This window comes from Dendrobates tinctorius, unplaced genomic scaffold, assembly GCF_039654945.1.
Source record: "Dendrobates tinctorius isolate UK_male_01 unplaced genomic scaffold, ASM3965494v1 ptg000125l, whole genome shotgun sequence".
NCBI lineage: Eukaryota > Metazoa > Chordata > Amphibia > Anura > Dendrobatidae > Dendrobates > Dendrobates tinctorius.
This window is the reverse complement of record NW_027361793.1, coordinates 12572154-12594506: the sequence shown is the minus strand read 5'-3', so window position 1 is coordinate 12594506 and position 22353 is coordinate 12572154. Positions and strand designations below refer to the sequence as shown.

The 22353-nt window shown below is 40.7% G+C and overlaps 1 protein-coding gene across 2 annotated transcripts in view; it reads left to right on the top strand.

Annotated features, from left to right (window-relative positions):
- Positions 1-21981, top strand: part of INO80D (INO80 complex subunit D) — a 205483-nt gene extending 183502 nt beyond the window's left edge. For both annotated transcript variants that reach the window (XM_073541880.1, XM_073541879.1), the window contains 2 exons: positions 5952-6109; positions 14039-21981. In XM_073541880.1, the coding sequence (XP_073397981.1) occupies positions 5952-6109; positions 14039-15207 (1327 nt within the window). In that variant the 3' untranslated portion in view covers positions 15208-21981. The remainder of the gene's footprint in view (positions 1-5951; positions 6110-14038) is intronic.
- The last annotated feature ends 372 nt before the right edge of the window (positions 21982-22353 follow it).

The following is a 22353-nucleotide window of genomic DNA, read 5'->3' as shown; positions in this document are numbered from 1 at the left end:
CAAGCGCGATCAGCGGTGCCCACGTGGTGAGCGCCGCTGATCGCGGCCGGGTGTCAGCTGATTATCACAGCTGACCCCCGGCACTGTGTGTCAGGGGCGGTCACGGACCGCCCCCGACACGTTAACCCCTTGCACACCGCGATCAAACACGATCGCGGTGTACCGGGGGTTAAAAGGAAGCATCGGTATGGAGGGGGCTCACTCCGTGCTTCCCTGAGCCCCCCACAGCAGCGCAATGTGCAGCGCTGCTGCGGGGGGCTCTTTCCCTGCTGGTCCCCGGATCCAAGATGGCGACGGGGACCTTCGGGGGCCTGCAGGGAGATGGCTTCTTCAGTGCCTGCAAAGCGCAGGCATGAGGAAGCCTTCTGCACTGCCTGTGACAGATTGCTGATCTGTGATGTGACAGATCAGCGAACTGTCACAGGACAGTGATGTCCCCCCGGGACAACCTAATAAAGTTAAGAAAAAAAAAGTGTAAAAATGATTTTTAAAAAATCGCTAAATAAATGTAAAAAAAAATATTCCCTAATAAATTTATTTTTTGGAAATAAAAAAAAAAACAATAAAAATACACATTTGGTATCGCCGTGTCCGTAATGACCTGCCCTAAAAAACTGTCCCATTAGTTAACCCCTTTAGCGAACCCCTTAAAAAATAAAAAACGAAGCAAAAAATATTGATTTATTATCATACCGCCGAACAAAAAGTGCAATAACGCGCGATCAAAAAGACGCATATAAATATCCATGGTACCGCTGAAAACGTCATCTTGTCTCGCAAAAAACGAGCCGCCACACAGCATCATCAGAGAAAAAATAAAAAAGTTATAGCTCGCAGAATATAGCGATGCAAAAATAATTATTTTTTATATAAAATTGTTTTTATTGCATAAAAGTGCCAAAACATAAAAAAAGACACAAAAGAGGTATCGCTGTAACCGTACTGACCTGAAGAATAAAACCGCCTTATCAATTTTACCGCACGGGGAACGGTGTAAACGCACCCCCCCCCCAAAAGAAATTCATGAAACACTGGTTTTTGTTCATTCTGCGTCCCAAAAATCGGAATAAAAAGCGATCAAAAAATGTCACGTGCCCGAACATGATACCAATAAAAGCGTCAACTCGTCCCGCAAAAAATAAGACCTCACATGACTCAGTGGGTCAAAATACGGAAAAATTATAGCTCTCAATATGTGGTGATGCAAAAACTATTTTTACAATAAAAAGCGTCATTTAGCGTGTGACAGCTGCCAAAAATAAAAACCGCCATAAATAGTAAATCAAACCCCCCGTTATCACCCCTTTAGTTAGGGAAAAATAATAAAATTTAAAAAATGTATTTATTTCCATTTTCCCATTAGGGTTAGGGCTAGGGTTAGGGCTGAGATTAGGGTTAGGGGTGTGTTGGGGTTAGGGTTGGAGTTAGAATTGGGGAGTTTCCACTGTTTGGGCACATCAGGTGCTCTCCAAACGCAACATGGTGTCTGATCTCAATTCCAGCCAATTCTGCGTTGAAAAAGTCAAATGGTGCTCCTTCCCTTCCAAGCTCTGCCATGCGCCCAAACAATGTTTTACCCCCACATATGGGGTATCAGCCTACTCAGGACAAATTGCAAAACAACTTTTGGGGTCCTATTTCCTCTGTTGCCCTTAGGAAAATAAAAAATTGGGGGCAAAAATATCAATTTTGTGGGAAAAAATGATTTTTTTATTTTCACGCCCGGGCGTTATAAACTTCTGTGAAGCACTGGGGGAGTTCAAAGTGCTCACCACACACCTAGATAAGTTCCTTAGGGGGTCTAGTTTTCAAAATGGGGTCATTTGTGGGGGGGTTTCCATTGTTTAGGTACATTAGGGGCTCTCCAAAGGCAACATGACATCCGCAGACCATTCCATCAAAGTCTGCATTCCAAAACGTCACTACTTCCCTTCCGAGCCCCGACGTGTGCCTATACAGTAGTTTTCTCCCACATATGGGGTATCAGTGTACTCAGAACAAATTGGACAACAACTTTTGGGGTCCATTTTCTCCTGGTACCCTTGGGAAAATAAAAAAAATGGCGACTAAATGATCATGTTTGTGGAAAAAATACGATTTTTTTATTTTCACGCCCGGGCGTTATAAACTTCTGTGAAACCCTAGGGGGTTCAAGGTGCTCACCACACATGTAGATAAGTTCCTTAGGGGGTCTAGTTTCCAAAATGGGGTCACTTGTGGGGGGATTCCACTGTTGAGGTACATCAGGGGCTTTCCAAACGTAATATGGTGTCCGATCTCAATTCCAGCCAAAAAAGTCAAATGGCGCGGTTTCCCTTCCGAGCTCTGCCATGCGCCCAAATAGTGGTTTACCCCCACATGTGGGGTATCAGCGTACTCAGGACAAATTGCACAATAACTTTTAGTGTCCTGTTACCCTTGGGAAAGTAAGAATTGAGCGTGAAAAGATCATTTTTGTGGAAAAAATATGATTTTACAATTGTACGACTGTACGTTATAAACTTCTGTGAAGCCCTTGGGGGTTCAAAGTTCTCACCAAACATCTAGATAAGTTCCTTGGGGGGGGGGTCTAGTTTCCAAAATGGTGTCATTTGTGGGGGGTTTCCACTGTTTTGGTACATCAGGGGCTTTCCAAACGCGACATGGTTTCCGATCTCAATTCCAGCCAAAAAAGTCAAATGGCACTGCTTCGCTTCCGAGCTCTGCCATGCGCCCAAATAGTGGTTTACCCCCACATGTGGGTTATCAGCGTACTAGGGACAAATTGCACAATAACTTTTAGGGTCCTGTTACCCTTGGGAAAATAAAAATTGGGGGTGAAAAGATCATTTTTGTGGAAAAAATGATTTTTTAATTGTACCGCTGTAAATTATAAACTTCTGTGAAGCCCTTGTGGGTTCAAAGCTCTCACCACATATCTAGATAAGTTCCTTGGGGGGTCTAGTTTCCAAAATGGGGTCACTTGTGGGGGGTTTCCACTGTTTAGGTATTATCAGGGGCTCTCCATACGTGACATGGCGTCCGATCAGAGTTCCAGCCAATTTTGCATTGAAAAAGTCAAACGGCGCTCCTTCCCTTCTGAGCTCTGCCATGCGCCGAAACAGTGGTTCCCCCCACATATCAGGTATCAGCGTACTCAGGACAAATTGCACAATAACTTTTCCAGTCCAATTTCTCCTTTTACCCTTGGTAAAATAAAAAAAATTGAACCTGAATTATTTTTTTGTGAAAAAAAAGTTAAATGTTTTTTTTTTTTTTTAAATATTCAAAAAATTCCTGTGAAGCACCTTAAGGGTTAATAAACTTCTTGAATGTGGTTTTGAGCACCTTGAGGGGTGCAGTTTTTAGAATGGTGTCACTTTTGGGTATTTTCTATCATATAGACCCCTCAAAGTGGCTTCAAATGTGATGTGGTCCGTAAAAATAAAATGGTGTTGTAAAAATAGAAATCGCTGGTCAACTTTTAACCCTTATAACTTCCTAACAAAAAAAAATTTTGGTTCCAAAATTGTGCTGATGTAAAGTAAACGTGGGAAATGTTACTTATTAAGTTTTTTGTGTGCCTTATCTCTGTCATTTAAGGGCATAAAAATTCAAAGTTGGAAAATTGCGAAATGTTCAAAATTTTCGCCAAATTTCCTTGTTTTTAACAAATAAACGTAAGTTATATGAATGAAATTTTACCACTAACATGAAGTACAATATTTCACGAGAAAACAGTGTCAGAATCACCGGGAGCCATGGAAGAGTTTCAGAGTTATTACCTCATAATGGGACAGTGGTCAGAATTGTAAAAATTGGCCCGGTCATGAACGTTCAAACCACCCTTGGGGGTGAAGGGGTTAAGAGAGTGTGGGTGTATAATCCCCAATAGAGAAAATGTCCTGTTGAATAAATAAACCCCTAAATACTTGTACATCTCATGACTGTTGGAGTCTGCTTAGGTTATACTTTAGCAGTGAAATTGGCATCTCCACTTCCGATCATAAAAGATGAAAGCTGAGCTGTGATTGGTTGCTATGAGCAACAGTTTTCTTTGTAGACAGTTGTGGTAACTGAGGCCTATTATTCGTATAATTTCTATGGTGTTATCGTCCTTCTGTAAAGCTGGAAATAACACAATTTATTACCGTGCCGACACAGACCACCCTCTGACACAGACTGCAGGGGGAGCCCAGTATCATACAGGATAGGATTAGATACACTGCTCAGCACACAGTATCACACAGGAGAGGATTAGATACATGGTTCAGCAGTCAGTATCACACATGATAGGATTAGATACACGGCTCAGCAGTCAGTATCACACAGGATAGGATTAGATACACAGCTCAGCGGACAATAATACACAATATAGGATTAGATACCTCTCAGCAGACAATAATACACAATATAGGATTAGATACACAGCTCAGCAGACGGTATCACCCAGGATAGGATTAGATATGCAGCTCAGCAACAGGATGTGCCAAAGGAAAGGAAATTTTCATTCCAAGAATTTCACTCATTCCATCTGATTTGCCTTTTGATTTTAAACACCTTCAGTTTCCAACTCAAGTTGCATTTGCAATGTCCATTAATAAGGCTCAGAGATAGTCCTTGAAAGTAGTAGGGATCGATTTGTAATCTCCATGCTTTTCTCATGGTCAACTTTACCTGGCCTGTTCAAGATTTGGAACTGCCAAAAATCTGGCCATCTTTGCCCCAAAAGGAAAAGCCAAAAATATTGTTTATCAAACGGCTCTTGAATAAGTTGAAAATAATATACTATCAATACTAAGGTAATCGTTTAGTTAATTTGTGTTGCAAATCTGTATTGTTGAATATATGATGTGAAATGTTTTTATGTGCAATATAATCATTATAATTTGTTACAACTCACCACAGTTGGTTACTATGCCTGGGCAACGCCGGGCTCTGCAGCTAGTAAATAAATAAAAACGAATTATAAATTCCTAAATGTCTTTAATTAGCAAATCATATTTGTTTTGTTAGAGTATATTAAAAAAATATCCGCCATTTTGTTACACTGACAATAACTTGCCCTAGGATGTTAAAGAAGCATTCCTACAAAAGTTTGTATTGCCTAAACATGTGTAAATATGTATATAGTGTACTGTATGTGCGATAATATACTCACAAATCTCCTGGAAGTTGCTTTCACAATGTAAGCCTATGAATTGTTAGAACAAAGCTCCTTAGACTTACACTGTATGGGCACATGCTCACTTGCGAGAGACTCTCAAGATTCTCGCACGATTCTCTCGCATGAAAACCTGGCACTGCCGCTGGCACTGGTACCAGAGCATGCGGCTGCATAGAAATACATGTATTCCTATGTAGCCACACGCTCCGGTCCGAGTGCCGGCGGCAATGTCAGGTTTGCATGCGAGAGACTCGTGCGAGAATCGTGCAAGTCTCTCGCAAGTGAGTATGAGCCATTAAAGTGATTCCGGCTCAAACACAAACCCCAGTGTGACCCAGCTAGTTACAACAAAACTCGTGTGAGTCAGAAGACGACCAGAGCTGCTCTGGAAACTAGAGAACATGACGATTTGTGAGTATATTACTGCAATGGCACTACATTACATATACTGTAGATTTACACAGGTTTAGGCAATATATATCTGATTTAATACTGGAAATCCCAGGAGTGCTAAGGTAAGAAGAGACTGCTAACACTGCTATCCACCTGGTCTATCTGATCTAATTCTAGAGATACTAGGGTTGCTGAGGACTGAGGTCTTGCTCACTGCTGTCCACTGTTTCTTCTTACCTGAGCACCCTTGATATCTCCAGTGTTATATCAGATAGACTGGGTTGGCAGCAGTGTGAGCAGCCTCTTCTTCGACCACCTCTGATCGACGTTAGAACATGTTGTTACTTTGATGTATCCATAACCTTTACTTGGTAATTTTCAATTTAACCGTGTGTATTTTGCTGGTTTATAGGAGTCCTTCCACACCAGACCTGAGCACAGAAGAGCTACCTGATGACATCACTAGTGAGATTACAGACATTCCCCATGATTTAGAGCTTAATCAGGAAGACTTTTCTGACGTTCTCCCACGTTTGCCTGATGATCTGCAAGACTTCGATTTCTTTGAAGGTGTTGTTCTATTGTGATTTTAGATTTATTCACTGTTCTGTCCCATACGTTATGTATTTTAGTTACTCTTTAGTAGAATACAACTTAGGCTACGTTCACACTACCAAATTTTTGGCCTGGATGTTGTCCATGGAAAACAGCGATCGCTCGGATCACTGATCTTAAATAGGGTTGTTCAGATGATTGTTTTTTTTTCCATACGTATCGAATCTCTGTTTGAAAAAAAAATTGCAGCATTCCCTATTTTCTTCTGGATTTTGATTGGGAATCAGCTATTCAAGTCTATTGGTGCGTAAAAGAAAAAAAATCGGATCCCATGCAATCGACCATATAGAATTTGATTTTTTTTCTTTTATACATTGCCATTATTAACGTAGGGAAATGTATTTTGTCTAGGTTTTATCAACTGCTGATGTATAAAAAATAATGCCATATGGATTACAATACAGATGGAGAATTGTCCGTTGTTTCTGTCTTACGATTCTTTTGTAAGCTCATGTGAACAAATGATGACAGGCATAGAGGGAATCTGTCGAGAGGATTTCACCCTCAAACTATTTATATGTCCATGTAGCTCTTTCAAAGACAAGTCCATGAATACCTTTTATGTTTAGGGAGTTGAGCTGGAGTGACAGATGTGGAAAAGGAAGCTGGAGTGTGTTTTTTGTGTTTAACACAATGATCTTATGTGATCTTATGTGTTTATTTTTTACATGTAATGTTATAACTGTGGGCGTTTTACATCTATTATCACAACATAGTGGATATTGTTAAAGAAAAACTGCTTCATCTAAATTCACCTATTTTGTAGTTTTGATCCAGGTTTGATCATGCGGCCTCATGCTGAGCGCCAAAGTGATCCGGTGCTGGTGTCAGCATTGTGTGAGAGCTGACACCCTGCAGCAATGCTCACGATCGGTAATAGCACTAATCGCGTTCGTTTAGCCCCTCTGATGCCGCTGTCAATAGTGACAGCAACAACGAGGAGATCGCACACCGGGAGGGGGCTCCCTGAGTGCTCCCTTCAGAACGTGATACGATTGCGTTGTTCTGATGGTCTCCAGGGAGACCTCCGGACCCAAGATGGCCGCAGGGTCCTTCAGGGAAGGTGGCGTGTCTGCCTGCTCAGAGCAGGAGCTGAGACGCTTCCTTCCCTGCCTGTCAGATGGTGATCTGTGACTGCAGTGCAGAAACGTTGCAGAGTATCAGATCAGCGATCTGATACTATACAGTGATGTCCCATCCTAGGATAATGTATAAAAAAAGATTTTAAATTTTTTTTTTTAAATCCCCAAATAAAGCAAAAAAAGGAAACAAATTTTCCCAATAAATAGATTTATTTGTGTAAAAAAATAAAAAAAAGTATACATATTTGGTATTGCCGCGTCTGTAAAAAAGAAAAACGAGGCAAAAAAACACTGTTCTCATCATACCGCTGAACAAAGTGCAATAAAAGGCGGTAAAAAAGACGAATGTAAATAAAAATGGTACCACTAAAAACGTCATCTTGTCCCGCAAAAAAAAAGCAGCCATACGGCTCCATCAGCAGAAAAATAAAAAGTCTATAAAATAGTTTTTGTGTAAAAGCACCAAAACATAAAAAAATATAAATGAGGTATAGCTGTAATCGTACTGACCCAAAGAATAAAGCTGCCTTATCAATTTTATCATACGTGGAACACTATAAAAAATCCTGAATTGCTGGTTTTTGTTCATTCTGCCTCCCAAAAATCGGAATAGAAAGCAATCAAAAAATTTCATGTGTCTGAAAATGGTACCAATAAAAATGTAAACTCTCCCTGCAAAAAAACAAGCCCTCACATGACTCTGTCCACCGAAATTTGGAAAAATTAAAGCTCTCAAAATATGGGGATGCAAATACTAGTTTTTGCAATAAAAGGCGTCTTTTAGTGTGTGACAGCAGCCAAATCTAAAAACCTGATATAAATCTGGTATCTATGTAATCGCATCGACTCAAAGAATTGTCGTCTAATACCACACATGAGAAGGCGTAAAACATAAAAAAAAAAATAAAAAAAAATTCTTCACCTGTTGATTTTTTTTTCAGTCTGCCTCCCAAAAATCACAGTAATGCTTGGCGCACATTTATCCTGCGCTCACACCACGGTTTACGTGTAAATCTCTGAAATACGTGATTCAGACTTATCCCCTGGCAGAAAATTCCCTATAATGAGGCATATGGAGGCACTGTAGACGCCATAGGACCTGTGATCCGGCAAGAAAAGAAAAGTGCCGTCTGCCTCAATTTTGTGCACTTCTGAAAAGAAGGAAACCGCTGAACAAAGGCCAGACAGAGTCCAGAGTAACTCTACTGCTTCATTATAGTGATACGATCCCTCGAGGGTTTCATCTGAATCACGTCACTCGGAGATTTAGATGGAAACGACTAAGTAAGTGCTTAGCGTAGAGCGCCGGATAAATGTGATCCCAAACGTTATCTAAAATGTTCCCAAAAAAAGCAAGTACCCACCCAGGTCTATCATCTATTATTGGAAATATAGGAGTCTTCCACGATACTGGTAGGACAAAGGCTCTGGAACAGTGATATGGCTCCAGTCCTCACCCTTCAAAAGTAATTCAGCAAATTCCCCCCTCACTTCTGAGCTCTAGTCTGTATAAACCACATATAGCGTCCACATTTTTGGCATTTCTGCAGTGATGAGAGGTTGCCTAATTTACTGGTGCGTGTCTCCAGAAGCATTAGCTGTGCATAATGTACTGGTCACTCAGCAACATCTACTACTACTACCTGTTTCTGTAAAACAATGATGGAGTCAAGTCGTCACATTTATAGATAAATTCCCAAAGGGGTATAATTTCTAAAATGAGGGTCACTTTATGTGGGATTCTGCTTTTCTAGCACTTAGGGGCTTTGTATATCGAGTCCGCAAACTATTGTAGGAAAATCTGCTCCAGGATGCAAATAACGCGCTGTCCCTTCAGAGTCTCTCTGTATGGCTAAGCAGTACTGTACAGCCATATATGGGTTGTTTCTATATTCAACAGAAATTGTGGAACAAGTTTTGGTGCCATGTTTACCATTTTCCCTTTATGAAAATGTTAAATTTTGGGCAAGCACCCAATTTTGGTGGTAAAAATGTAAATTGCTTTTTCTTCACTGCCCAATGGTATAAAATTCTATAACACACCTGTTGTGTCAAGATGATCACTACACCCTTAGGTTAATTCATTGAGAGGTTTAGTTTGTAAATTGGAGTTACTTATGGAGGGTCCAGCTCTGTTGGCACCTCAGGGGCTCTGCCAGTGTGACATGGCACCATCAAACCTGTGTGGCTAAATCTGCACTGTATTATGGCGCTGCTTCCATTCTGAGCTTTGCACTGTGCCTCAAAAGTAGTTTTAATCCACATATGGGGTACCAGCGAACTCAGGAGAAATTGCACAACAAATTTTGGGGTCCATTTTCTCCTTTTTATCTTGGGAAAATACTAAATTTTGGAATAAACATTTTTCTGGGAAGCATGGGATTTTTTTATTTTCATGGCTCAACGTTATAAACTTTTGTGAAGTACCTGGGGTTTTAGATGATCATCACACATCTAGATAGATAAGTTCCCTTAGGGGTCTAGTATCCAAAATGGTGTCACTTGGGGTGTTTGTGTTGGGGGGGGTTCCACTGTTTAGGCATATCAGGGGCTCTCCAAACATGACATAGTGTGCTCTAATTACAGTTGTGCTCAGAAGTTTACATACCCTGGCAGAATTTTTTGTTTTCTTGGAGAGAATTCTTCAGAGAATATGAATGGTAACACCAAAACTTTTTCTCCACTCATGGTTAGTGGTTGGGTGAAGCCATTTAGGCCGGGGTCACACTGGCGAGGAATACGGCCGACTGAGAGGCGCTAAAAGCACGCATTAGACACGGACCAATGATTCTCTATGGGGTCCCTCGCACCAGCCGTATATTTCTCATCCGTATTCTACGGTCTGTGCCAATCGCAGCATGCTGCGATTGTCAGTGTACTACGGCCGTAGTACGCCAATGCAAGTCTATGGGTGTGCAAAAAATATGGATTACACACGGACCACACATGTGACTTGCGAGAAATACGCACCAGGTGTCTTTTAGCAAAGCCGGCAATTCAGTGCGCTATACAGTAAACTCACACTGACAGTTTTAATAAAGAAACGAAAGAATAGATATATACACATAGAAAATATATATATATATATATATATATGCATTCTATGTGTCTATATCTATTCTTTGGTTTCTGTTAGAAACCCTGTCATAGGGCTCCATTATATGTCCATTTTGCAAGCCTGTGAGAACATCTCGCCAAAAGGATGCTTACATGCGCAAAATACGCGACCACACCTTGATTACGGATGACATACGGAGCACTGTTTAGGGGCCATTCATCCGTATTACGCATGTAAAATTCTGACCATATTTTGCGTCGGTTAGTGTGACCCCGGCCTTATTGTCAAAATATTGTGTTCAAAAGGTCACATACCCCGGCGATTTTGGCCTGATAACATGCACAGAAGTGGATGCAAATGGGTTTGAATAGCTACTAAAGGTAACATCCTCACCTGTGACCTGTTTGCTTGTAATCAGTATGTGCATAAAAGCTGAATGAGTTTCTGGGATCCAGACAGACTCTTCCATCTTTCATCCAGCCACTGACGTTTCTGGACTGTAAGTCATGGGTAAAGCAAAAGAATTGTCAACAGATCTATGGGAAAAGCTAGTTGAACTGTATTAAACAGGAAAGGGATACAAAAAGATATCCAAGGAATTGATCATGCCAGTCAGCAGCGTTCAAGCTGTTATAAACAAATGGAAAATCAAAGGCTCTGTAAAAACAAAACCACGGTCAGGTAGATCAACAAAAATATCGTCCACAACTGCCAGGAAAATTGATCGGGATGCAAAGATAAACCCATAAGTAAAATCAGCTGAAATACTGGACTCTGAAAACTAGCGGGGTGGCTGTTTGAAGATGCACAATAAGGAGGCACTTGAAGAAAAATGGGCTGCATGGTCGAGTCACCAGAAAAAAGCCATTGCTGAGCAAATGCCACAAAGTATCTCGCCTAGAATACGCAAACCAGCACAGAGACAAGCCTCAAAACTTCTGGAACAAGGTAATTTGGAGTGATGAGACCAAAATTGAACTTTTTGTCCACAACCATAAACGTTACATCTGGAGAGAGGTCAACAAGGCCTATGATGAAAGGAACACCATTCCTATTGTAAAGCACGGAGGTGAATCGCTGATATTTTGGGGATATGTGAACTACAAACGTACAAGAAACTAGATCTAAGTTGAAGGAAGATGATTGCAAATTTGCCTCCAGTATTTGCTGATAACGTGCTGCATTCATCAGTCTGGAAGCTGCACACGGGACGTACTTGGACGTTCCAGCGTGACAACGATCCAAAACACATGGCCAAGTCGACCTGTCATTGGCTACAGCAGAACAAAGTGAACGTTCTGGAGAGGCCATCTCAGTCTCCTGATCTCTGTATCATTCAGCCACTCTGGGGAGATCTCAAGTGCGCAGTTCATGCTAGACAGTCGAGGAATTTACAGGAACTGGAGGCTTTTGCCTTGAAGAGTGGGCAGCTTTACCATCTGAGAAAATAAAGAACCTCATCCACAACCACCACAAAAGACTTCAAGCTGTCATTGATGTTAGAATGGGCAAAACACGGTGTTAAGAAATTGGGTATGTGAAGTTTTGATCAGGGTCATTTGGATGTTTTGGGTTGTCATTATGAGTTAAAAAGAGAAAACACAGAAGTTTGACAATAAATGGCATAATCCAACCACTGATAATGAGTGGAGAAAAAGTTTTGGTGTTATCATTTATATTCTCTGAAAAAGGTAAAGAAAGCTAAATTTCTGCCGGGGTATGTAAACTTTTAAGCAAAACTGTATTCCAGCACATTTTACATTCAAAAAGTCAAATGGCGCTCCTTCCCATCTGAGCCCTATTGTGCGCCCAAATAGTGATTTTCCCCCACATATGGGGTATCGGCAAGCTTAGGGGAAATTGCACAACAAATTGTATGGTGCAATTTCTCCTGCCACCCTTATGAAAATAAAAAAATGCGTCTAAAGAAAAAATTTTGTGGAAAAACAAGTTGTTTATTTTTTCCTTCCACATTCCATTAATTCCTGTGAGGCACCTGAAGGGTTAATAAACTTCTTGAATGTTTTGAGCACCTTGAGGGGTGCAGTTTTTAGAATGATGTCAATTTTGGGTATTTTCTGTCATATAAGCCCCTTAAAGTCTCTTCAAATGTGATGTGGTCCCTAAAAAAAATATGGTGTTATAAATTTTGTTGTAAAAATTAGAAATCGCTGGTCAATTTTTAACACTTATAACTTCCTAATAAAAAAAAAAAAGTACCGTATATACTCGTGTACAAGCTGACATTTTCAGCACATTTTTGTGTGATGAAAACGCCATTCTCAGCATATACACAAGTCATTGTCCAGAAAGCCGGAGGGGGCTTCCAGAAGACATCTATACTCGCCCTCTGTTGTTGCATCTCCATCTCTGCATCTCTCTCCAAGCGCTGGCAGCTTCTTCATGTGTTCAGTGGTCACATGGTACCGCTCATTAAAGGTAAAGAATATGCACGCATCTCCACTCCCATAGTTGTGGCGTGCATATTCATTACATTAATGAGCGGTACCACATGATCACTGATCACAGGAACAACGAAGTACTGCCGGTATGGGACAGGGATGCGTGAGGAGGGTGAGTAGGATGGGGGGGTGAGCCATGCTGGTGGTTTGTGAGCTATGAGGGGGTTGTGAGCCTTGCTGGGGGAATGGGAGCCTTGCTGGGGGAATGGGAGCCTTGCTGGGGGGTTGTGAGCCATGCTTGGGGGGGTTGTGAGCCATGCTGGGGGAGGTTGTGAGCCATGCTGGGGGGTTGTGAGCCATGCTGTGGGGAGGTTGTGAACCATGCTGGGGGGGTTGTGAGCCACGCGGGACTGTTTGAGCCACGCGGGACTGTTTGAGCCACGCGGGACTGTTTGAGCCACGCGGGACTGTTTGAGCCACGCGGGACTGTTTGAGCCATGCGGGACTGTTTGAGCCATGCATTCAACAGGGGGAGCCACACACAGCTAGACAGGACGCGGGGAGCCACACATAGCAGGACAGTGACGAGGGGACAATGCATACCTGGCTTATATTCGAGTCAATAAGCTTTCCCAGTTTTCCGTGGCAAAATTAGGTGCCTCAGCTTATACTCAAGGATTTACGGTATGTTTCAAAAATTGTGCTGATGTAAAGTAGACATGTAGGAAATGTTATTTATTAACTATTTTGTGTGACATAACTCTCTGATTTAGGGGCATAAAAATTAAGTTTGAAAATTGCAACATTTTTGCCAAATTTCCGATTATTCTTTTTTTTTTACTGATAAGCGCAAGACATAGATAAGAAATTTTACCACTATTGTGAATTACAATATGTCAAGAGAAAACAGTCTCAAAATCGGAGGAATCCATAGAAGCATTGCAGAGTTATGACCTCATAGAGTGAGAGTGGTCAGAATAGCAGCAAAAATTGGCTTGGTCAGGAAGGTGAAAACAGGCTTTGGGGTGAAGGGGTTAAAAAGAAAAATTCTTCATGGCTCCAAATCTATTTCCGGTGATCTAGTACCTGCTTTATTGTTTGATAAACGTGCAGGGTCCGAATATTGCTCAGACATTATTCACAATTATGACTCGCGTTCTTAGGAAGTTTTTGGTTGATTAACATCTTGGCCAAAATTTTGATACAAAAATGTTACAAAACTGATTAAGAATTTTAAGACATAACAGTTTTCAAGGGTATGGGATAAAGACTTCTTGATTGCATGAAAAGTAATATTTTTCTGTTGTACCAGTTCAACTTTTTCTTTTTATTTTCTGTAAAGGTAAGAACGGTGAACTTCTCCCTACTACCGAAGAGGCGGAAGAGTTGGAGCGGGCTCTTCAAGCTGTTACATCTCTGGAATGTCTGAGTTCTATTGCGGTGCTGGCCCATGCTGATAGTGTTAATAGTCATGACCTCTCAGAACGCAGCCTAACAGCCTTCTCCTCAGGTGCTGGAAGTTCAGAAATCCAACAGTTGACCAGAGACGATCACACAGATCTTGGAGAGCTACTCAACGGGCGAATGGTCCACGAAAACTTTACCAGTCTGGAATTGGATGAAAACCTTCTTGGCCGTGCTGCTTTATCTAGCTCGTCTGCACCTCCGAGTGGGCATGTTCAGAGGCAGTTTTCATCCTCTGCCAATGTTGGCCTTACTTCTACCACTCTAATAAGCCACAGCTCTCTTGAAGAGAGGTCTTACACGGGTTCATATCATGGACTACAAGAAAGTAGCCATGCATCCCTGAGGCCTCTCCCAGGAGAGATATTAGGTAAAGGAGAAGATGGGATCACCTCACAACAGCAATATAGCAGTGACCATTCACATTCGTCCCCGCATGGAAGCCATTACGATAGTGAGCATGTGCCATCACCATATAGTGACCAACCTACATCCCCACATACCACCTCCTTCTCTGGTGATGGTTTAACATTAACCTTTTCTTCTGAGGTACCCATTATTACTCAGCACTTGCTCACCACCCAGCTGGATGTACCACTAAGTGGGGTTGTAAATCCCCGAACTCACTGGGGGAACCTTCCTGTCAACCTTAGTGACCCATTAACATTTGCCACCTTCATAAGTTCTGATGGACACCTACTTTCAACGTCTTTATCCACCCCACAAGCTGCCTCTCATTCAGAGGTAACGCAGCCTACTTTCTCCACTGTGACCCCAAATAGCTCCAACATGCTTCAGGGGTTACCGCAGACAAGTTTCAGCGGCCTAAGCCCCCCTTCTACAGAACTCATGGACTCTACATCCCCCAAACTGCAGCTCCCTCAATTCATAGCAGCGTTTGGTCATCAGTTATCTGCTCACAGTGGCATACCCAAAGACCTGCAACCCAGCCATAGCTCAATTGCACCTCCTGCGGGATTTACTGTGACAGGTGCCACGGCTACTAGTACCAACAACTCCACCTCCTCTTTCCCAAATCCTAATTGATATCTTTCCTTGTTGCATAAAGGAATAAGCTGGATGGGAAGTGACTCCTGCTTTATGCCCCTTGCTCTTACCACATTTTCCCCTGGATGCCCTTTTGAAGGAGGTCTTTGCTTACCACAGTGTCCTCTTTGTGCTGTAATAGCACTGGTGCTCCTATACTTGTTTGTCTGCTTTACTGTCTTCATCCCAAGAAGTGATATTGGGCCCCTACATTAATTCTGATACCAGGATAAATGCCTCATTCTGTTACTACCTGAGATCCATAGTCCCTTTTGAGTTGTGGGGAGGGAGTTATATGTCGGTAGATTAAGCCACTAAGCTAAGTCTGTTTTATTTAATCCAGAATGAACCCAATGTGTTTCCTGACATATTAAGCCATTTTGATCTTGGCTCCATTGTGTGAGTGTTATGTTTTGTATGTTTTCTTTGTTAAAATCTAGAAAAGTCTTGCAGATCTGGGCTGCACCCGCAAGAAGCGTTGCTTGCGGTAACTCCATTCCATGTTTTCTGTTGGCCTTACACATGTGAAATATATCTATGTTGTATGGACGGGGCAGAAAAGATCTAAGAGCAGCAGAGTCATGTTTTCTTCCGTTAACTAGAAGCCGATATGTTGGAAGATTTTTAGTTCTCATTCCTCCACATGATATTTGGCATGAGGGCTGCTTTACGATTTTTGCCATTAGCCCACATCATTTTTTAGTGAGGATGTAAACAATTCAGTTGATGGAAGGATACAATGATTTACCTTGGCTCTTAAATTAAATTCATCTTTTTAGGTGGACTTCCTGCATGGGGGAGGGGATGGAGGGGATACAATTGCAGATTAATGTCGATGGTTAAACGTATTGGTGGTCAAATGGTAGATTGGTAGATGTGATGAAGCCTGTTCTCCTGTGGGTTGCAGATGTTGGTGGTTGCTTTGTGTCAGAATATTTGGATAATCTTAAATTTGTTGCATATCTATGAAATATAGTTCCTATTCGATCTTAAGATGTCATTTTTGAACCAATCAAGATTGCTTTTTTCAATTTTATCAGATGTTTATGATTTGTAGTAATCTTTATAATATTCACTTTGAAATTAAAATTAAACAGAACTACTTGATTTAAAAAAAAAATGTGTATGTACATATACACACACCCACTCACTCACACTCTCGCTCTTTGCACAATTTTTAGGCAATTTGTATTTTTGATGATCACTCTAAAAGGCTAATAAACATGAAACCTGTATATTTAAGAAAGTAAAAGTGAGGTTTTGTCTTTCTTAGGAGTATATCTGTGTGTAGAATTATTATGCAACCAAATTAAAAATATAACATTTATTTATTTTCATTTGTTAAAATGAGAATAACCAAACCACTCAATATACACAAATACATTTCAGATATTTCTTAGAAAATCTCAGTGACCAATTTAGGCACCCTCTTTTTCAATAATGGTCCTAATCCCTCCATCCTTGGAGTCTGTCAGCTTCTTAATCTGTTGATGAACAACTTTTTGGGCAGCACCAACCATAGCCTCCAGGGCACTGTTCAGAAGGGAGACTGGTTTCCTTCTCTTTAATTCTCCCTTTTTTAAGAAGGATTCACAAGTTCTCAAATAGGGTATAATAGGTCAGGTGATGAAGGGGTCTTGTCATTCTTTTATCTTTAAGGCCTTTACTGGCAGCCAAGCAGTGGAGACTTTGATATATGCAATTGAGAACTCTCCTGCATAAAAATCGTGGTTTTCTTGAATGATGTATACTTTTTCCTGTACCACTGCTTGAAAAAAGTGTCTTCTAAAATTTGGAAATAGGCTTGGGAGTTGAGTTTGAGTCCATCTTCAACCTGGAAAGGTCCAACTGCTCATCTTTAATAGCAGCCGCCATATCAGTACCCAACCTGCTCTTTGCTGGTGCCGTTATCGAAGTGGAGGTCTGTGCCCATTACTCATCCAACCACAGGCCCATCCATCTGGTTCTTCAAGAGTCATTCTCAGCTCATCAGTTTGTCTGAGTAAAACAAGCTGCCAAATAATTCTGCATACCTTGATAAAGGGTGTTGATAACCATAGGCCTCAAACTTCATCACAGAAATACACATCATCTGATCGGCTTCAGCCAATAAGTTTTCAAGTTTATACAGCTTGGAGTTGGAAAACCATGATATTGTCAAAATATTCGCTTGCCTATTAATTGTACACTCAGTGTAGTTTACACTGCAATTCAATTTTTTTTCTTAAAATTTGGAAAACCTTTTTTTTCCTTCAAGAGGTAGGGTTAATAATAGTTTTCAGACTTTCCCAGTAAATTAGCAGTAGCAAGCTATAAAATTTGGATATTGGAAGGAGTGGCCTATGTAAAAGCCTGAACAATATGATGTGAGGAAAATATGGTAAATTATTAAATTCTTGAAAAGACTGATCTTTAGAGTAATCCAACTGAATTTTTTTTTACTTTTATTGGCAAGTATATCAAGTTTCTGCACAAACTCAATACGTAGTGTTATCCTTATTTTTTTAAGACTTCTGCAATTCACCCTGGCAGCTGGATATTGGCACATGGGTCAAATACTGACTGATGACAACCCATTCTTGCTTGGGGACATTCATACTTTTTTTTTTTAGCATGACGGAGGCCATTTCACAAGGCAAACGTGAAAGCTAATTTGCTTAGTTAACAGAACATTAACATTTTGGAATGTGGGATAAGCTAAATCTGAAACTGCCTCCATAAAAAATTTACTCTTTCTGTTGATGCTGAGCAAAATACAGGGCAGGCCATTTATATGGATACACCAGGATGGGCCATTTATATGGATAAACCTAAATTAAATGGGAATGGTTGGTGATATCAACTTCCTGTTTGTGGCACATTAGTATATTGTTTGGGTGCGAAAACTTTTCAAGATGGGTGGTGACTATGGTGGCCATTTTGAAGTCGGCCATTTTGGATTCCAACTTTATAAATGTCCCACCGAGGTGTATCCATATAAATGGCACACCCTGTATAGAAATAAGCTGCAATTTGAAATGCATTTCTAAAAAGACTGAGATTTCACGGGATTTATTATAAAATAAGAAAATGAGTACCACCCTCGTTGCTCCAGTGGTCTGTCGAGACCTAGATGTGAAGATACCTCATCCTGTGAGTCTCCTGACCCTGCAGTCAGTGGCTTCAATGGTCATGAGGAGAATCAGAAAAAAATCATTACTGTACAGTACTACTCTTAATATTTACATATGCAGCCAGTATGATGGAAAACTCTCCTGTCAACCAAGATCCTGTATGGTTCTCTATTGATAGAAAAGTCATTGCTTGCTACATGAAAAATTGATTTGGTTCCCACAATTAGAAAACTGCATCCACAGTATTTTGTCCATTATTATTTTTTGTGGATTCTTTGGAATCCCATATATGCTAGTTTATACCTAGCATCAACTTTGAGGTGTTGTCGTGTACTATGGCTTATGGGACTCTGTGCAATTTCTTGAAGTGTCTTATTTGTTTACGATGATTACATACTGGCTTCTAAACTTATTGTGGTAGGTGCACATCAAAATAAAAGCTCTGTTGTATGGCAGATGCACCTTTTTGGTGCCAATTGCCATTGCTTCCGATTAGTGATGTGCGAGCGTTCTCGAATAATGTGTTATCTGAGTATCTTGGCTGTGCTTGGTTAATATATTCAAGTCCCTGTGGCTGCTTGTTTTGCAGCGGCAGACAGTCGCAACACATGTAGGGATTGCCAAACAAACAATCTCTGCATATGTTGTGGCTGTCTCCTGCCGCAAAACAAGCAGCCTCTGGGACGCGAACATATTATCCGAGCTCACCCAAGATACTCGGATAACACCCGAGCATGCTCAGATAACACGTTAACCGAGCACATTCGCTTATTGCTACTTATGATATGTAGATAAAGTAACCAAGGTCGAGTGTCTCTACTAAGGGACGTGATGCTTGAGGACTTGGAGCGTTACTGATTAAGAATCCTTTCATATTAGATATTCCGTCGTGGAATTTTTCTTCTATAATTATCACCATTGTTGCTCAGTTAGGCTACATTCAAATGTTACAGCCTCAGATTGTCTTCGATTGATAACATAGGAAAAGAACTGTTGAAGAATGCAGAAGAATTGCTGGGATTCACTTTATTTCTACAATCCAGAACATCAAAATCAGCTGGAGAGGGCACAAAGCTCCTTATTTTATTTCTTACCAGGGACAGCGCTTTACATTTCTGGGTTAATGTTGCTCTGTTCACGAACTAAGGCACAGTCGTCAAGTAAATGGGTCTGATCTGCATTAATGTGCCCTCTATCAGGAGAATACTCTCAGGAGGCATGCGCCCAATGGTGGCAACTGTCAGGATTGATGTCTAGGTATCTGTCCATCGTTGGGACTGACTGTATAAAACATTTCCAGTAGACCTCTGTATAGGAAAGCAGTCTGCAACGCTTTTCTATACTGTTAATTAAACCTACCAGACGGAAGCATCAGTCTTAAAAATGGTGGTCTATGGGAACATTACAGTATATGTCGGGAAGACAAGCTCCTGACGCATAATGCAATGTGCACATAGGCCAAGTTGAAGTCTTGTGGCACTTTTTATTAGCTCTTCGTTAAATCATCTCTGATCTAATGTTGATGCCCTTTCCTGAAGATCTTTTCGCTTAGGCCAGGGGGCACTGATCTGTATGACAAGGGGGCAGATAGCGCTTGTGCCTGGTTTCAACAGTCTTGTTGAGAGTTGCATTAAATGCAAGGGACAGTGGAGGAAGCCCTTACTGAGCTAAGGTGTGGTGTACTCTAGAAGGAGTAAGGAAGAAAGTGATACGTATTTTACTCTATAGTTAGTATAAATGACTTTGAATTGAGCCCTAGTTGCATCTACAACCGAAGACTGACTGCCATTATTGTATTATTGGCACATAAGACCCTTTCTTTCCGTTTGTCACTTCACCCCTGCACATATTTTTTTGGAGACAGGCAGCAGTTTATAATGCTATAATCCTTAGGTTGGATACACCGCTCTCCTTCCGGCACCTGATACTCTACTGCAGATGTACAGATAGAAGACATAGTAGACGAAAGATATTAATTGAATTGCAAATTATACATTTATTAAAGGAAATTAAATAAGAATTTTGTGTTGAATGTGGAGCTTGGAACCCATATGAAATGCAACTTTATGGGTCATGTTGATAAGACAACAATGCGTTTTACATACACTTGATTGAACATGTAAAGTGCCATGGAATAAATGGCGCTATATAATGCATAATAATAATATTGTATGTTCTATATAAAAAAGAATGTAAGGCTCTGTTCACATCTGCATCATGGCTTCCATAACAGATACCACAATGCTGTATCTTTTATACTATGGATACCATCAGTGCCCTACTGACTTATAATTTGAGGTTCATTTGGTTCTTCATTCAATGTAGCCTATTACGTAGATGTAAACATCACCTGCTAGCTTTGTCTCTAGACTGGAGGTGCGGCAGACACTATACACGGTAGTTCTTTTCACTTTGAACATTTTTAGTAATATTTCACTTTTTTGTCTCTTGTATGGTACAGTTAACAGTAAAATCTGAAGTAGTTGCTAAAAACAAGGCGTATTTAGTACAATTAAAAGGTTTTTCCATTTTCAGAAAAATCCTTGTCCCTTGCTGCAGTTTGTTCTAAAATAGCGAACTATTCTTTACTTGCCCTCCCCTGGTCCAGCGCTGACTCTCTGCCGCCCAGTCACGGTTATTGTCTGCAGCACTGGTGTCACGTTGACTTTGCTGCAGCCGATCACGGCTCCGCAGCTCTGCCCAAGTTGGCTCAAACCGCTGAGAGCCTCTGAGCTCACTAACTGCAGTGCTGCTGTCTGTGCTGCAAACAGTATCTGTGCTGGACCCTGGTGGGGGTGACTAAAAAGTGTTTTCTTTTATTTTTTTTTTTTTTTAAAGGAAAATGTGTTTGGGCTGGAGGTTTTTGAAACCAGAAAAACGCTTTAATATCCAGAATTAAAACCTGCTATATCATAGAGCATCCAGGCTAGGTCACTTTATAAGTTTACGCGATTTGGCTAAGGAAAAAAATGACTTTGGAAAAAGTCATACCTGTGATTACTGTGCCTCTACAGAAAGAAAAGGAAAGTCATATAGGCACTATACAGCATTTAGGAGGAAGGGTTGCAGTAGTAATTGGCAGTAATGTGGAGGGTCTCTTTACTATGTCTATGATGGTGAATCGAGTGGGGTCCTGAGTCGCTTCTGATTTGTAACCGCATATTGTCTGTTCGTGGCCAGAGCGCTGTGTTCTGCATTTTCCAGTGATCTGCATCTTCCCAGGGTATGAAAGGTCCAGCTGTTGTGCCCCAGTAGCGGCCGTAGAATTTCGTATGTCTCAGGGATTCCCTTGGTGGAAACAAGGGCAGTTATAAAGTTAACACAAATCTTTCAAGTCCTTTTATTAAGAATCGTATGAGTGTGTCTATAGCGTGTCTGTGTTTTTACCCCTACTCCTTTTCAGGTTAACATGTAAGTAAAGTTTCCTATATTTTTTTCCCCCTCTGAGCTTTAATGTTTTATTTAATGATCACCCTCCCCTGTATGTTCCCCTGTCTTAAGCTTTCTGATATCCTAAATTTTAGATTTTAAGAGAAAAGTTATATTAATTTATGCTAACATTGCCTCGTAAATTATACATTTTATACTAAAGCTGTATTGATGTTCTGAATTATGTTGCATATGTGTACTTGATAGCTATATTAAAAATATCTATATACAAGCTTTTATTTTACTTTTTAAGAGAGAATTTTACACTGGAATTTCGGATTACCGTGCTGAAGGTGTAAATGTGTTCCTTGCTACCTTGCAGATCTGCTTGGGAAATCTGTACCTATCGCAATGTATGGAGATAGACGATAAAATGGGCTAATTATTATGTGGCTTGTATCAGTTTTTAGCACATCTGTCAGGGGCTCAGCTGGGTTTATACACAGAAGGATGCAATGTATAAATGCCATTATAGAAGCTCTGTGGGAAAGTGTTGTGTTCCATTGGAAACTCCGATATATAAAGAGTAACATTAGAACAAGATAAACAAAGCTGTTTTTTTATTTCTTTACCCAAATTTAGTTCTATAAATTAAATCTTTTAA